The following is a 15,504-nucleotide window of genomic DNA, read 5'->3' as shown; positions in this document are numbered from 1 at the left end:
TGCAACCAATTAATTGGCTGAAAGCTGGGTTGCTGGAGGATGCTCCCAAATGTTAATTTGCCCAAATTTTAAACGTTTAAGAAATACGAGATTGGCTCCATTATTTTCAAATAATGGAGGCCTACAAACAAGACAGGAAAATTGGTTTCCAGGTGGAGAAATCGAAACTAGAAACAGAACTGTTAGAACCCAATACTAAGAATTTATCAAGAATGTATAACTTGCTGTTGAAGTGGAATACAATAGATGAGACAGTGAAGTCAGCTATGGTTAAATGGGCACAGGACATAGGTCATGACATTATGTTTGCTGACTGGGAGCAGTTATGGACCACAGGTATTAAATTCACGGCATGTAATGCCTTACGAGAAAACATTATGAAAATGATTTACAGGTGGTACATGACCCCAGTCAAGCTTGCGAAGATTTATCATTTGCCCAATAACAAATGTTGGAAATGTAAAGAGACTGAAGGTACCTTTTTCCACCTTTGGTGGACCTGCCCAAAGATTAAGGCCTTCTGGGAAATGATTTATAATGAAATTAAGAAAGTGCTTAAGTGCACCTTTAACAAGAAACCAGAGGCATTTCTCTTGGGTATGGTCGGCCAGCTGGTGCCGAAGAAGGATAAGAATTTCTTTTTGTACGCTACTACGGCAGCAAGGATTCTTCTAGCAAAGTATTGGAAGACACAAGAGTTACCCACGCTGGAGGAATGGCAGGCGAAAGTGATCGACTTTATGGGACTGGCAGAAATGACCGGCAGAATCCGCGACCAAGAGAAAGAGACTGTGGAAGAAGACTGGAAGAAGTTTAAGATGTATCTTAAGAACTATTATAAAATTGAGGAGTGCTAAAATGCTGAGGGAAAAGAAGACGTAGAATTGCAGCGGCAAATTGTGTTTAATTTTAGGGTGGAATTGAAAAGGAGAATGAATTTATATTTAATTGGCTAAGAAGGGTTGCTGAATAATGGTTTAAAATTAAGGATGCAAAAAGGGGAAGGTATGGGGAAGTCCGGGAAAAGAGGGTTATGGAAATAAGGTTAAGAAAATATGATTTTTTGTGTTTGTTTTTATGTTGTTTTTGTTTATGTTAAAAATTTGGAAATTAATAAAAATTTTATTTAAAAAAAAAAAAAGAAATATTGCTTAGCCTGCAGGTGCCACTGAGTGAAGCTAAAATTACCCCCAGAGTCTTTGGCCATGCCTTTGCCAGCCTGACATGCAGGATTTTAGTTGCTTCCCCCCCCCCCAGCCCTTGTCCCTGTGCCAGTGCAGGGAGCAGGGAGCGCTTCACCTGCATAATATCTGTGTGTCAGCCTGTTGTGCTGTCAAAGGCGGAGAGCCAGGGCCAGGACAAAGAAGAAATAAAAGGTGATAGCAGCCTAAGTGAAGCACGGCTTCCCCCTCTTTTAGCAAACACTGTGAGGCTGTTACCCACACTAGGTCCATTTTCTCTGTAAGTAACCTTGGCTGAAGTCACCCATTGAATCAATAAATATACTCCTCAAAGAAGTGAATTAACCAGTCAATCCAGACCCCTGTTAGAATTTGTCTCCCGATGTACTGGCAGGTCAGATACCAATGGAGGCAGACAAGCCAGTCCAGGGCTGGCATTTCCTTTTCTGAAGGCATATATGTGATTAATGGGGCGTTTCATTGCTGCAAGTGAACTGTGGCTGAATTGCCTGCACTGCTTCATCTCTGAATGGAGGGAGCAGGAGAATGCTTGGTGACTGATAGCTTTTGTTAGCGCAGGCAGCCTGGACTCTGGTATTACTCCTCCCCTTGCCTCTCCTTGAAGATGCATTCACAGAGAGTGAGTGCTTTGCAACTGGTCCTCATGCTTGCCCTGCTGTCAAGCAGCTCAGCTCACCTGGGACTCACTTCTGCACACTTTGGATTCTTTGGACTCGGCTTCCCAAGAAGCTTCTGTCTGGTCCGACAGAATGAATGAATGAATGAATGGGTGTAGGGTTCCAAAAGGATTCTGTACTTACAATGGAAATTTGAGGCCAAAGTAGAAGTTATCCTGCCGCAAAAATGGCCCGTCCTTTCCCCTCCATAATATCTCACAGAACTTTCCCTGTCTCTTGACATCAGGACATTTTTCCTGCAGCTGCTGTAGGGATAATAATAATAATAATAATTTATTATTTGTACCCCGCCCATCTGGCTGGGTTTCCCCAGCCACTCTGGGCGGCTTCCAACAGAGATGAAAAATACACTAAAATGTCACATATTAAAAACTTCCCTGAACAGGGCTGCCTTCAGATGTTTTCTGAATGTCAGGTAGTTGTCCATCGCCTTGACATCCGATGGGAGGGCATTCCACAGGGCGGGCGCCACCACCGAGAAGGCCCTCTGCCTGGTTCCCTGCAACTTGGCCTCTCGCAGTGAGGGAACCGCCAGAAGGCCCTCGGAGCTGGACCTCAGTGTCCGGGCAGACCGATGGGGGAGGAGACGCTCCTTCAGATATACTGGACCGAAGCCATTTAGGGCTTTAAAGGTCAGCACCAACACTTTGAATTGTGCTCGGAAACGTACTGGGAGCCAATGTAGGTCTTTCAAGACCGGTGTTATATGGTCTCGGCGGCCGCTCCCAGTCACCAGTCTAGCTGCCGCATTCTGGATTAGTTGTAGTTTCCGGGTCACCTTCAAAGGTAGCCCCACGTAGAGCGCATTGCAGTAGTCCAAGCGGGAGATAACCAGAGCATGTACCACTCTGGCGAGACAGTCTGCAGGCAGATAGGGTCTCAGCCTACGTACCAGATGGAGCTGGTAAACAGCTGCCCTGGATACAGATTTGACCTGTGCCTCCATGGACAGCTGTGAGTCCAAAATGACTCCCAGGCTGCGCACCTGGTCCTTCAGGGGCACAGTTACCCCATTCAGGACCAGGGAATCCTCCACACCTGCCCGCCTCCTGTCCCCCAAAAACAGTACTTCTGTCTTGTCAGGATTCAACCTCAATCTGTTAGCCGCCATCCATCCTCCAACCGCTTCCAGACACTCACACAGGACCTTTACCGCCTTCACTGGTTCTGATTTAAAAGAGAGGTAGAGCTGGGTATCATCTGCATACTGATGAACACCCAGCCCAAACCTCCTGATGATCCCTCCCAGCGGCTGCATGTAGATGTTGAAAAGCATGGGGGAGAGGACAGAACCCTGAGGCACCCCACAAGTGAGAGCCCAGGGGTCTGAACACTCATCCCCCATCACCACTTTCTGAACACGGCCCAGGAGGAAGGAGCGGAACCACTGTATGACAGTGCCCCCAGCTCCCAGCCCCTCAAGACGGTCCAGAAGGATGTCATGGTCGATGGTATCAAACGCCGCTGAGAGATCCAGCAGAACTAGGAAACAGCTCTCACCTTTGTCCCTAGCCCGCCGGAGATCATCAACCAGTGCGACCAAGGCAGTTTCAGTCCCATGATGAGGCCTGAATCCCGACTGGAAGGGATCCAAATGGTCCGCTTCTTCCAGGCGTGCCTGGAGTTGTTCAGCAACCACTCGCTCAATCACCTTGCCCAAGAATGGAAGGTTTGAGACTGGGCGATAATTGGCCATCGTGGCCGCATCTAGAGATGGTTTTTTAAGAAGCGGTTTAATAACCGCCTCTTTCAGCGGGTCTGGGAAGGCTCCCTCACGGAGGGAAGCATTCACCACCCCACGAAGCCCATCGCCCAGTCCTTCCCGGCTAGCTTTTATAAGCCAGGATGGGCAAGGATCCAGGAGACAGGTGGTTGGCTTCACTCGTCCAAGCAGCCTGTCCACATCCTCGGAGGTAACAGATTGGAATTGATCCCACACAACTTGACCAGACAGGACTCTAGCACTCTCCCGCCCCGGCCCTGCTCCCACGGTGGAGTCTACTTCTTCCCGAATCTGAGCGATTTTATCTGCAAAAAACTTTGCAAAATCATTGCAGGAGAACATGTGGCCCGTACTGGGCCCCGATGTTACAGGTGGTTCCGCTAAATTGTGAACCACCTGAAAGAGTCTCCTGCTGCTGTTTTCTGCAGATGCAATAGAGGCGGTGAAGAAAGTCTTCTTCGCCGTCGCTATCGCCACTTGGTAGGCTCGACGTTGAGCTCTAACCTGTGTCCGGTCAGATTCAGAATGGGTTATCCGCCACCGGCGCTCTAGCCGTCTCAACGATTGTTTCATTGCCCTCAGATCCGTGGAAAACCACGGGGCTCTCCGGGCTCCATGCAATCGGAGAGGGCGCTTCGGAGCCAAACAGTCAATAGCCCTGGTTAACTCCACATTCCAGCGGGCCACCAGGGAATCGGCTGAAAGGCCATCAACATGGGATAAAGCATCCCCTACCACTCTCTGGAAACCATTTGGATCCATTAAGTGGCGGGGGCGGACCATCCGAATCGGTCCCACCTCCCTGCAGAGGGGATGTGCATAGAAACTTGGAGAGGATATATTTATTCAATATTATCCTTCCTTCCTCACATTTGTGAGTTCAGCAAAGTGCATCCATTTGCAGCTTAAAATAAGGAAATTTTGATAATCTAGTTTTAGTCTTTTAGTTTAAGTAATCCAGGATGCTTTAATGCAGACTGGATTCTCCTGGTATTTTCCCTTTTCTCCCCTTAACGCAATCATCACACAGTCTTGTAAGCAGTAAATATAACATTTACTCACTTAGAATACTTGTTAAAGAGTAACAGATACTGCAGCCTCATTCAGGCAGGCTTAAAATGATCATCAGGTTACAAAGACATACTTTAGTCTAGTTTAAAGTGGTGTCTGAGTAATGGAGCTTTTACATTGGTGAGATGAAGTGCAAAGAGGAAGTGCCCAGCCAGGTGAAGAGATTGTATGTATGTATGTATGTATGTATGTATGTATGTATAGTCCCTCCCCCTAACAAGGCACTGTGGGTGTGTCTCTCTGGATCCTCTCTAGGAAATTTACAGCACTCTGAGCTTCTGCTCCTCTCATGTGCCTATCCATCAAACATGCATGGTTGGTTTTTGACTGCATTGTAAATACAGTGGTACCTCGGGTTAAGTACTTAATTCGTTCCGGAGGTCTGTTCTTAACCTGAAACTGTTCTTAACCTGAAGCACCACTTTAGCTAATGGGGCCTCCTGCTGCTGCCGTGCCGCCGGAGCACAATTTCTGTTCTCATCCTGAAGCAAAGTTCTTAACCTGAAGCACTATTTCTGGGTTAGCGAAGTCTGTAACCTGAAGCGTATGTAACCCGAGGTACCACTGTATCTCACAGCTACTGCTGATCCAAGCAAGGAATTGTGGACTCGAGGGAAATTCTACATATGCTGCTGAAAGGGAACATGGACCTGCCGTTACCATTTTCAATAGCACCATGGATTGGGGAGTAACATTTGCTTTGGTCTTAATTCCATGCAGCTCAAAGAGCACATAAGCTTAGGTCTGTGGATCCATTCTAATCATTCTGATGGATTCTAATCAACCAAAACTTTAATCACCAATTATAATCCTGAATTGCTTGTTTCTCATTCCCTCTGTTTTTGGTTCAAGTCTTTATTTGTTTGCGCAAATGTAGCCAATATGGAACCACACATACACAAAAGAGTAAACCCAAACTCCACATAAGTACCAAAAAATCTGTAGGAAAGAACCATAATTGTGGAAAGGGGTAGGGGGTGTCAAAACAGTCCAGTGATGACTCAGTGTGCATGGAGTCCACCCCGTGGATGTTTGATAGATGAATGTTGTTGCATGTCAGGGTGGCCTCAACTCTGCAGACAGGGATTTTCCAGATAGCTGGCAGAGGACATATTTCTACCTGCATATTGCAAGGTCCAGCCCAAGAAGTGTTGTTCCTCTACCTACGCATCAGACTGTTGGTTTGTGGACTCGGATGACACAGGGCGGTTCCATAAGGCTTCATACACCTGAATCAGAATCCCTCCCAATAACCTTTTGCTTTGTTAGGGGGTTGATTCTGGTGGCCCCATAGCAGAGGTGACCACAACAAGGCCGTGCAGTCTGGAGAAGCTTGCTGCTGCAAACAAAACATAACCTGCCGTCTCACCTATGCAGTTGATCTCTTCTTTCCCCCTCTTCTTTAAAAGAAAGAAAGAAATCATTTCCTCTTTTAAGCAAAGGGATTATTTACTGCAAATCCGAAAGCAATAAATACACCATGACCAATTCCGCAAAGAGGCTCACAGCCAAAGGATCTCCCCTCCTCGTTATGTCGTTAGAGAACTGTAGCCGATTTAATTAAACGTGCTGACTGCTGATCCGCAGCAAGATCTGCGGCGCCTGGGGTAAAAACATCCCCTTGACATGCACGCGAAACAATGCCGCCAGCCCTTTACATCCCCCCATCGACTGATGGGATAGAGCGGGAGGGTCTCTCTCCAGACTCCCCTCCTCCTTTCCGCGCGGACACCCCCCTATCGAAGCGATGTAAAGCCCCCCAAAGCAGCCCCCTTCCCTGGGAGAGGTTAATAAGCTCTTGTTCTACTGACAGAGCCTCTGATTGGGTTTAAAGTTCGAGTTTAGTAATCTCTTAAAGATCAGGGGCTCGGATAATGGCTCTCTTTGACTATGTCCTTTTTATCGTTTGGGGGCTGAGAAGATGGGGGGGGCAACTTAGGACGAGCCTGTGTGTGTGTGTGTGTGTGTGTGTGTGTGTGTGTGTAAAAGAGGGTCTGCTGCAGATCTGGGTAAGAGCCCCCCATCCTCTGAGCAGAAGGGTCTACTTTGGTCCCCTGTGGAATCAAGCGGCAGAATTGGGACCACAGCTTCCATTTACTGACTGTCTGAGGGCATCCTGCGGAATTGCTTGATCCCGGGGTCCCAAATCAGGAGCTTCCTTTAAGAGGCTGGTGATGGTTCAATGAAGTTTTCTGAAATCGTGGTGGCGCTGCGGTTACCTGCTAGGAAAGGTTTGTGTTCTGGAATAATAATTCATTGCGTATCTTACGATGGATTGTTAAATCTATTGTTTTAACCATTCGCTTTGGTTGCATTATAATAAGCCTTTGGGGTTCAAAAGATAAAAGAGGGGGGATAAATATCCAAGTTTGCATAAAGTACATTAAAAAACTTTCTCATCCAAATGAAATAAATCTCAAGTACAGTGGTTTGCGGAAATGGGATCAGATCTGTTGCCCGTTGGTGTTTAGTTCCGTGGGGATGTCCAGTCTTGATGAATAAACTCTTCCCCCTGGGATATCAGAGATGGCTACCATTAGAACTCAGCCATAGCAGGAGATGTGGGCTCGGGGAGGGACGCGCGATGAAGGCCACCTGTTTAGAGCGAAGACTCCGCGTTTCGGAGTGGCTGCTTGTTCCAAGTTGGGATGAGATGGGGAACTTTCATCAGATCATACGGACTAGTCCAGGCGTAGGCAAACCTCGGCCCTCCAGATGTTTGGGACTACAATTCCCATCACCCCTGACCACGGGTCCTGTTAGCTAGGGATGATGGGAACTGTAGTCCTAAACATCTGGAGGGCCGGAGTTTGCCTATGCCTGGACTAGTCACTTGGGGAGATTTTGCCTGCTGCTGTGTCCTTATGGCTCAGCTCACCATTTGCTGGGGCGGTGGCTTGAACGAAAGAAGCATTTCTAGCGGGTGGGAGAACAGTGGCGTAGCGTGGGGGGTGCAGGGGGGGCCGGCCGCACCAGGCGCAACATCTGGGGGTTAGGGGGCGCAAATCCACGGGTTAGGGGGCGCAAATCCACGGGTTACGGGGCGCAAATCCACGGGTTACAGGGTGCAAATTACCTGCCTTGCCCCGGGTGCTGACAACCCACGCTACGCCACTGTGGGAGAATCCTTTCTTCGGCTACTGCAGCGACCTGATAGTCGTAAAGTGGGAGGCGAGGGGGAGAGCATTGCTTGCGGTGCTTAATTTCTCTAAGAGGACATGTGTAGACTGGAAGATCTTTGGACATGCAGCATCACTATCATTTTAAGCCAGCCTCCTTCAACCTGTTGCCCCTCAGCCCAGTGATCCGGACTCCAACTCCCATCAGCCCCAGCCAGCACGGCCAATGGTCAGAGATCTTACGGGAGTTGTCGAGCAACATCCGGAAAGCACCAGCTAGGAGGATGCTGTGCTGGGCAAACCAGATCACAGTCGTGTTCACATAATCGTGCTTCAGTCTTGGGAACCAGCTATGCACACATAAGTATATAGACAGATGCCCAGACACACCTGCATGCACTTCTGCTTTGAACGCCTGCCTCTGAAGAACAGCCGGGGAAGCCATTGGCTGCTTTTGGCATAGGAAAGGTCCCCTGCAAATGGTCTGGTTCAGTTTTCCATGTTCCTTAGGAATCCTGCGTAACCTAGTGAAGTACTTCGAGGGCGGGCAGATGATCCAATCACACACAGCCCTGACTAAAGGGAGACCATTATTTTTCGAGTGTTCCCATCACTCGCCAGTCCTTACAACAGCCTTAACCTGTAGGCCGACAGCATCAGCAGCGCCCACGTGGCTGCGCAGCAAACGCTGAAGACCTCGCAGGAGGAGCTGCCTTGTCGTTGGGGCCCAGGGCCAATTGCAGGCCGAGCTTCACCACCGGGAGGGGGCTTTCCCGCCCCAAAACTCAGGACGAGGAGGAACCGCAGAACCACCACCACCTGAGCATCATCATCCAGGCCCGATCCACCATGCACGTTTCTGCAGCAGCAAAAAAAAGAGCCACTTCTGTTTCCTACAATGGCGTTCTTCAAGGGAGTGGAAGAACTCTCAGGATCGGGAGCAAAATGGAATGGGAGGGGGAGTTAGAAGCAATTCCCCCCCCCCATCGCCGCTTCCCTTGCTCCCCCCCCCCGCAACCTGGGCGAAGAGGCTCGCGTACAGGCCATCTCTCGGCCCCTGGACTCTGGAGCGCGCCCCCGCCTGGCCGGGAGGGACGCTTTCCTTGGAGAAAGTCCCGAGGGAGGCTGGTGGACCAGGCTCTCCATTAACAAGTCAACCACGCTGCTGAGGAGGGAAATCGGATTGCAGGAGAAGAGATCCCTATTGAATTTTTATTTTTTTTAATGTATTTATTATTTGTTTGTTTGTTTGTGTTTGCATTCAAGCATAAGAGAGAGAGAGAGAAAGAGAGAGAGAAACGCTCCGGACTCGCCTTTTCCAAACTCCTGTGCAGAAGCCGCAGGGAGGTTCATTAATAGCATTAGAATTTAACACCCCCCTCCCTCCAACTGACGTCACGCACATCGCCCAGAACTGGCTTGCTGTGAAGGTGGTTGGAGGGAGGGGGGCGAGGTGGAGGAAGAGGAGGGACGGAGGCGAGAGGAGCCCCCTCCCCCCCTCCCGGCGGGCTGCCTGTCAGCGCTCCCGGGGGATATGATAGGCGCTTCAGGCTGGAGGCTCAAAGCACAAAGTCAGCCCGTGTGGTGAACTTCGGGAAACCTTTCACTTTTTTCCCTCTCTCCGCTCGGTGCCATTCACTTTCTGAGAACCAGACCCTGCCTCTTCTGACGTTGCCCCCCCCCCCCCCGCACCACCGCCACCCCCGGTTCCTTTTTATGATTTGCCCGCCTCTGATCTCTGCCTCGGCGCCCTGAGCCGCGCAGCGCAGCTCCGGCGTCCTCCTCTCGCCGTGGGGCTCTTCCGACCGAGCCCCCCTTCTTCTCGCCAGCCGCCCCGCGCCGCCGCCCCCTTCCTGGAACCCTCCGGAGGGACGACGACCACCAACTTCTCCTCCTCCTCCTCCTCCTTCTGAAGAGCCACCGGCGTCTCCTTTTCCTCGGAAAAGAAGCAGCGAGCCAAGCCAAGCTCTCTCCTCCCCCCCCCCTCCGCCCCGCGCCCCGTCAGCTCCTCCCGCCAAAAAAGGAAAAGTTTCCCCTTTCTCTGCCAGGCAGCGGGACCGTCCTGTGAGGAAGCGGAGAAAGTGATTTCGGGAGGCGGGAGGCGGGCGAGGAGGAGGAGGAGGAGGAGGAGATGCGTCGCTTTCGCCCGCGGGAGGAACCCTGAGGCAGCTGCCCCGAGGGAGCCGGAGGAGAAGCCGCAGCGCCCGCTCGCCGCCGCCTCCGGAAAAGAAGCCCCAGCCGGAGCCGCCGCCGCCCCGAGGGACTCCGCCATGAGCAAGCCGGCGGGATCCACAAGTGGGTAGCGCGCAGCGGGGGGTGGGGGCGCGGGGGTGGCGAGTGGCTTCGCAGCCCCCGGGCCAGGCTGGGTGCCTCTGGGGCGGCGGGGCGGGGCGGGGGCGGGGGGGGGGGTGTCCTCTCGCTCCGAGTCTGGATCTTCCGCAAAGCGCGCTTCCCGGGAGCAAACCCACGCGGAGGGGCTTTCCTCGCCAGGGAGTCTGCGGAGGGTCGCGCTGCGTGGCTTTGGGATTTTGGAGGTGGTTGTTTTCTCCGGGCCTGTAATGAACTTGGGATTTCCCCTTTCGGATGGCGGGGAGGGGCGGTAAGGATGGGGCGCTGGTAGGTCGCGATCGAGTCGAAGAGTTGCGCACGCGGGCCGCTTTCCCACGGCGGAGATCGCGATGCCGATCGACCTGCGCAACTTCCTTCTGCTGCTCTTAATCCGTTTTAGAAAGAGAAGGGAGAGCAGCCCGAAACTTCGGAGTTGAATGCCAAGGAGGAGGAGGGAGGGAGCCGTTCTCTGGAAAGAGGATTTGACGGGAATACTTTGCACACCATTTCCAGCCTTACCGAATAATCCTGCGAAAGGGAGAAGCAGAAACAACTTAAAAGTCACATTTCCCTTAATCCTAAATCCGGGTACACCTCATAACGGAGGGATTTCTTTCTTTAAGTCTGATTGACCGCTCGGGCTAGGAGTTGGCTTCAGACTCCAGAAATCCAAGAAGGGACTTTGGGGGTGGGTGTCCCCCCCTCTTTTTTGGGGTCGTAATATGCATAATAGGGTCAGTAACGTACACGATCTAGTTTGATGTGGACCAGGTCATTTCAGGGCGAGAGCGTGGGGCCACGGTGACTTTTTTTTAGCAACATAAAAAATGCCTTTGGAGAAAGAGAAGCACGTGCGTGTAGAAATTCCCCCCCCCCGTCAAAAAAGGGTCTCCCTTTATTTCCTCTCCACCCTCTTCTTCCTCCTCTTCTAGCGCGTGTGTTGCTTGCTGTAACTGCAGACTAACTTTATTCCGAATTATCTGGCATCGCTCGATATTGACTCGCCTTCGAAACTTTTCCCCAGAGAGCAAAGTATATAAAAGAGGATATTTCTCTCTCTCTCTCTCTCTCTCTCTCTCTCTCTCTCTCTCTCTCTCTCTCTCTGTGTGTGTGTGTGTGTGTGTGTGTGTGTACACCACCATCATCACGGCAAAAAGAGAAAGTAAAGTTTTTTTTCTGTATTTGAGAATCACCAAAATATAGTTTGCGGCTGGGAGCGGGGAGGTTAGCGGGATGAATCTGGTAGCAAAATCCCTTTGGATCCATCTAGAGCAAACCTCTCCCGTCTGTTTTCCCGCAATCTTTGGAGGGGTCAGGGGCCGGGACATCCGCGTTGCTCTTGCCAGGGGACGTGCAGACTGTTATCTAAAGTGAGGTGGAAATTATTCTCGGGCCAACTTTGTGAAATTATGGTGGCTATGGATAATTTGCTCGAGAGTAGTTCTACTTTCAATGGAGCTTCCTCCAGGTCACCGTGCATGGAACTGCCGCCTTACAGCTCGATTCTTTATATCTTAGAATTTAGTCTCCAGGATCCAGTGGGCGTGTGTTCAAAGTTGGTGCAGCTTTTTGCCGCAGCCCCCTGAGTTTGGCCTTGTTGTTCCGCTAGTCCCTGGGGTTGAACCAAACTGCCTCGGGGAGATGGGCTCCCCGAGTGTCCCCGTTACCTCCCCTCCTTGGGACTCTGTCGCTTCTTACATTGAGGGCCGTCACAGGTTCTCTCGGATAACTTTATCCCTAAGGAGAAATAAAGAATGTGGTGTAAACCGGGAAGGGATGTGTGTGTGTGAGAGAGAGAGAAATGTTTTAGGACACTTTTTCTTTCTTTCTTTCTTTTTTAAACTAAATGCGATTTCTGTGACCTGAGAATGAGATCCCTAGAGTGGGGTCGGGATGTTACTTGGAAGTAAGTTTCCTTCATTTCAAGGAGGCGAGACGGACTTCTCCTGCCCCGTCTCCCGCGGCTGCAGCCCGCCCGGGATAGCTTAAAAACAAAATTAACTTGGCATAACGGAATAAACGCCGCTGGAAGATTAGCTCGGGAGGAACTCCGTCCCGGCCAGTTTCCGTTTGCTTGCATCTTAACTTGCCATTGATCCGCCTTAAGGCTCCAGAAATGATCCAAACGCAACGTTTTTGCAACTAGGAGAGTTTAATTACGTGGTCAGCGAGTTCTTTCCTCCAACCAAAAAGACAAAAAAAAAAAGAACCTAACTGATATCAATAAACAGAAACCAAGCGCCGTTGGTTTGAATGACATTGGGTTGCTCTCTGGCACGACAGCCTTGATTTTAGGTGACTGGTCTCAATCTGCGGTTTGGGGGGGATTCAAATGGATTAAAAAATAATAATCAATCCACAGACTTTAAGCTGCTCGACTCTATTTGGATCGTCCCCTGTTTATGAGTTGGGGAACATTTTCTAATTCGGGGTATGCGCAAACTTGGTTATTTATTCTGCAGGATAGAAAGCTGTGGCTTCTCACGCCATCTCCCCCCTGGCGGACCCCTCCCCACTGATCCCTCTGGCCTTTACTCCCCCGCAGGACCTCGGCCCTGCCTTGAGGAGACTGGGGCGATCTCCTGCGCCCCATGGAGGGAGGGCGCCCCTCGCCAGGCCTTGGACAGCCCGTCTAGTCCCGAGCCGTGGCGCAGAAGCGGCCGCGTCTCCTCCGGCCTTTGGCGCTGGCTCCGCTTTCCCTTCCGCCAGGCTGGAGTGATGTCAGATGTGATCTCTCTGCTTGGGTGGTAACAAGACCCCGTCGAGGAGTCCTCGCAAAGCAGCCTAACTTCTTTCAACAGCCTCTGATGGTAATTACAGTAATCGAAGCTGCCATATATCTTTAAGCAATTACGAGGCGCGCACACACACACAAAAAAAGTGCCCCCGCCCCGGACGCCCCGTCGAGGGATGTTCCAAACGGTTTCCCAGCGCCGCCCGAGCCGCGTTTGTCTTTCCCGTTAGACTTCTGGGGCCTTTAAACAGGGGTTAATCAGTTATCTGGTGACCTCGTGTCAAGTTAACGGGGTCCCTCGTTCGCCTGGCATCCTTCGGAATTTTATTCTCAGCACAGGAGCCATGGTTGCTGGAGGGGGGGGGGGAGGAGACATTAATGGGCTGAGAGACTGACACCCACCCTCTCCAAATGCCATTAAAATGGTGGAGGGGGTAAGCGGAGGGCAGGGAGCCAAAGTTTGCAGCAGAAGAGGACGGTGACGAAGGCGAGAAAAGAGGCGCTGTCGAAGTTGAGACCCGCAGGGTTTCAACGGCGAGAGTTTTTAAGCTTCTCCTTTTGGAATTCGTAGGATTTAAACGCGCTGGATTGTGGCTGGATTGCCCCCCCCCTCCCCGCAATTATAGTAGGCTATTCTGTTGCCTATTTCGGTGTGCAGGGTTTAAGCTAGTAATGGAAGGAGAACAAGGAAATTATAGAGACAGCGAATCTAATATCCAGCTTATCCTATCTCCTGTCTGAAGTGGGCGCCTGGTTGCCAAATAAGCAGGCATATTCAACGGCCCCAATACAATATAAGCACTTAAAATAGAGCAGAAACAAGAGGTCAGATATAGCTAGCTACGTTGGGCGTCGGAGAGAGGAGAAACAAGACAAGCACAGAGCAGAATCGATCCAGAATCTGGAGAGGGCGGGCGGATCCGAAGGTGTTTAGAGGAATCCTCCCGGGCATTAATTAAGGCCATTAGTTTTTCCGCAGGCCGCGGGAAGAAATTCCGTGGGCGTGTGTTTAATATAAACAAACTTAATACAAATAAGGAATATGCAATGTGGTGGAATACGTGGGGGTCCCAGTGAAATTAAAAGTTAAACTGTGACTGAATTGGCTTGTCAAAATTGCACGCCTGTTCCGGGACGCTAAAACAGTTGTGCGTGTTCCGTTATTCTGTATTCGCCGCTGGAATGTTTTGCCGCCCTCAATTTTCCTAGGCACTTTTACTCTGGATTAGGATAGCAGAGCGGCTTACTCCCAAGTAAACGAACAAAGTTTTACCATCTTAACCCTGCGCGCGCGTGCGCGTGTAAAAATACAAGTGGAAATAAATCCCTTTGAACTTAGAATAACTTTTTGCTCAGAGGAAATATTATTAGAAACCGGCTACAAGTATGTAATTGCACTTATCCTGCATTCAGCCCCTGAGGAATAAATTGGGCTGCTCCGAAGTAAGAGCTATACATTTTTAAAATATTTAAATTTAGGAATTTAATTTTTAAAAATTTATTCTAGATATACAACTAGGGGCTTTAATGGTTATACCTCAGGTACTTCTAAAAGCGCTATTTCAGATTTTCTAAAATAGTTATGACTCTCAGGGTCATAACTATTTTCCAATTTTATTTCCCCTTTTCTTTTTCTTATTTTTTAAGCAAAACCCTAGAACCAAGGTGCTACGATTTGGGGGAATGGTATCTCCAGAAATACTGGGAAGTAAACTGGTTATTTACTTTACACTTAATATGATGTTTACCGCCCTCTGAATATATTTACGACTAGATCCTCTGCTGGCTCAGAAGGAAATCCGATGGATTTCAACGCGACTGGAAGCCTGGTTAGACTATTTCAAGCCAGCGGCTCGCAGTCACAGGGACGGCTTTGGTTCGGACGCCTTGGGGGACAGAGCCACCAAAAGGACGCCCCCCGTTCTGGAGAAATGTCGCGCCCTCAAACTCGATCCTCTGAGGTTTTTTAACTCGGAAGTGAGCTCAAGGATTCCCCCCCCCCCTGCCCCATGCAGGGGGATCTCATCCTCGGTGGCGTGGCACCTCCCGCCTGCACTTCGACGTGAAGTCCTGTCGATCGGGCCTTTGAAATCGGCTTGTGGGGCAGAGGCAGAGAGAGATGGGAAAGAGCGAGGCTGAGATGCGCGTCCTCTGTGCAAGTGCAAAAAAAAAAAGCGAGGAGCGGGGGCAGAAGCCCAGAAGGCGAGTTTGGGATTTGCATAAGGAGTTGCGCGCGTTTTGTCCGATTAAGGAGCGATGAAATCCAACGCCGGGCGTTGGCACCGTGGCATGTCCGATTTCCTTGCCTTTTCCCCTCTTTGAGAAAGTCTAGCAGTGGCCGCCTGAAGGACGTGGGGGGGGGGGGGCTGAGAGAGAGAGAGAGCCGGCCAAGAGCGGTGTGAGAGGCAGGGGAGGGGCGGGAGGAGGCGGGGGGGGGGGAGTCGAGTGCTCTCCCCTGTGGCCATTGTCTGCAATGCGAATTCCCATGCTACTCTTTTTGACGGGTCACTGGTGACCCAATAGGCAGGTGGCAAGGAGGGCGTGTAATTACACAGCTCCAGAAGCCAAGCTTGGCTCGCCCGGCTCTCCTGGAGATCGCTTACCTTCCCGCTCCCTCCCCCCCCCCCCCGCAAACCACCACCCACATTCA

At 50.7% G+C, this 15,504-nt stretch overlaps 1 protein-coding gene across 1 annotated transcript in view; it reads left to right on the top strand.

Moving 5' to 3' along the window:
- The first annotated feature begins 9,785 nt into the window (after positions 1–9,785).
- NR2E1 (nuclear receptor subfamily 2 group E member 1) overlaps positions 9,786–15,504 on the top strand; it is a 29,790-nt gene continuing 24,071 nt past the window's right edge. Inside the window, exon 1 of the mRNA XM_079971729.1 lies at positions 9,786–10,087. Coding sequence (XP_079827855.1) covers positions 10,063–10,087 — 25 coding nt within the window. The 5' untranslated portion in view covers positions 9,786–10,062. The remainder of the gene's footprint in view (positions 10,088–15,504) is intronic.

The sequence above is a fragment of the Podarcis cretensis genome, assembly GCF_951804945.1.
Source record: "Podarcis cretensis genome assembly, chromosome: 3".
Taxonomy (NCBI): Eukaryota; Metazoa; Chordata; class Lepidosauria; order Squamata; family Lacertidae; genus Podarcis; species Podarcis cretensis.
This window is presented reverse-complemented; position numbering and strand designations above follow the sequence as displayed.